Source organism: Myotis davidii, unplaced genomic scaffold (assembly GCF_000327345.1).
Source record: "Myotis davidii unplaced genomic scaffold, ASM32734v1 scaffold641, whole genome shotgun sequence".
NCBI classification, from domain to species: Eukaryota; Metazoa; Chordata; class Mammalia; order Chiroptera; family Vespertilionidae; genus Myotis; species Myotis davidii.
This window is the reverse complement of record NW_006293232.1, coordinates 2,413,977-2,415,766: the sequence shown is the minus strand read 5'-3', so window position 1 is coordinate 2,415,766 and position 1,790 is coordinate 2,413,977. Positions and strand designations below refer to the sequence as shown.

Below are 1,790 nucleotides of genomic sequence, written 5' to 3'. Positions count from 1 at the left end.
AAATCAAGTGAAAAAATAAAATAAAGAGAATAAAATATTTGATGAACAGAATAAACTGGTGCATATAATAGAATCAGGGGCATAGAAAGGGAGTGGACTGACTATTCTTGGGGGGGAAAGGGGTGAGGGGGATACGTGAAGAGACTGGACAAAAATTGTACACCTATGGATGAGGACAGTTGGCGGGGGTTGCGGGGGTAAGGGCAGAGGGTGGGGTGGGAACTGGGTGGAGGGGAGCTATGGGGGGAAAAAAGAGGAACAACTGTAATAATCTGAACAATAAAGATTAAATTTTAAAAAAAATTTTCTTCACTGAAACTGCTATTGAAAACAAGAATCACGTCTACTAGTTCTTATTAAATACTAAAAAGAGCTACCCAAACCTCCTATCACTTTTATAGTAACTCATAGAGAATATAGATTTGCCTCATTTTTTCCCCAAACAGCAACAAAGTTAACTCCAGAATTTGATTTCCCACTTCCTTAGACAATTAAATATTTATTGGCATAAATAATAAAACCATCTTACCTAAGCCATACAGAGCAATTTTTGTGCTTCCTTTTTGAAGCAAAACTGGACTAATGTCTACCTTCTCCACAGACATTGAACGTCCAAAGTGATTTACAAATCCAGCACAACTTAAAATATCCAGGGCACAGAGCGCGTCTGCCTACGTAAAATATTTTCAAAGAATATTACTGTATATTAAAAATAAGTAATCTGCATATCCTATTACCTATTAAAGTATATTCTATATACCAGTTACAAAAACATAGATTCTATATACTAGTTACAAAAACAGATTAACATAGTGTCTTCTCGAAACAAAAATAAAGTACTAAAAGTTTTTGCTACCTTTTTTTCTATTAGAAATGACCTCCAACTGGGATCATATGCTAAATGCAAAGTGAACATTATTTCATCAAAATTTATGATGGCTTGGCCACTGAAAAATAAAAGCTAGCCATGAAATAGTGCTTTGTAATATTAAGCAGACCTCTTAAGATGTGTGGGGGGCGGAAGACTAGATAACTAGTGATTTATAATATTCATTAACAGATAAAACAAAAAGATATTTTGAGTTTAGGACTTCTATTATTACTTCCAAATAAACAGGTAATAAGATGACCTAATTTACACTTAAAACTGTATAGGAAACAATCATTTCCTACAGGTGAGATTCTATGAGATAAGAGATACAAAATTACATGGTGAACTATAAAGCATTGTACAAATGTTTGCTTTTTGCTACTCCTGGTTACTTATTGTTCATCTCAGCACTAATGAAATAAAAGCATACTTCACACACCAATAGTTAGTCCAGGTTTTTAAAAATTATCTAAAAAGAAGTATAAAAGCTTTTATGAATGATAAAAAGTCAACTTAACTTTTTAACTCTATTTTAATAAAAATTGCTTTCCACAGACAAACTAAATTGGTCATTTCTAAAATTTCAACTGTAAGAACCCAATAATTACCCCTGTGGGATCATCATGATTGCCATGAATACTAAATACTGGAATCGAAATGTTGAGATTGTCATCTTGGTAGTTCACCCATGGAAACCTTAAAAAATAAAAAATAAAATTTTTTTAAAGGTAATTAAAGGTTCTGTAAGAGACAAAAGCTGTTTCCCCAGTATCCTCTAAAAAATAATGCAAACTGGATGATTTAAGTTGGCAAATGACCACAAGTTTGAAGTTTAAAAAAAATAAAATCAAAGGCAACAATTTATTTCAATTCAACTTTGAAAATATGTCAAAGTACTACACTTTATTAAAGAAAACCC

General features: G+C 32.1%; 1 protein-coding gene across 2 annotated transcripts in view; it reads right to left on the bottom strand.

The window, feature by feature from the left end:
* MRE11A (MRE11 homolog A, double strand break repair nuclease) overlaps nucleotides 1–1,790 on the bottom strand; it is a 73,889-nt gene that overhangs the window by 60,130 nt on the left and 11,969 nt on the right. For both annotated transcript variants that reach the window (XM_006766868.2, XM_006766869.2), the window contains 2 exons: nucleotides 1,480–1,567; nucleotides 530–671 (listed from right to left, as the gene is read on the bottom strand). In XM_006766868.2, the coding sequence (XP_006766931.1) occupies nucleotides 530–671; nucleotides 1,480–1,567 (230 nt within the window). The remainder of the gene's footprint in view (nucleotides 1–529; nucleotides 672–1,479; nucleotides 1,568–1,790) is intronic.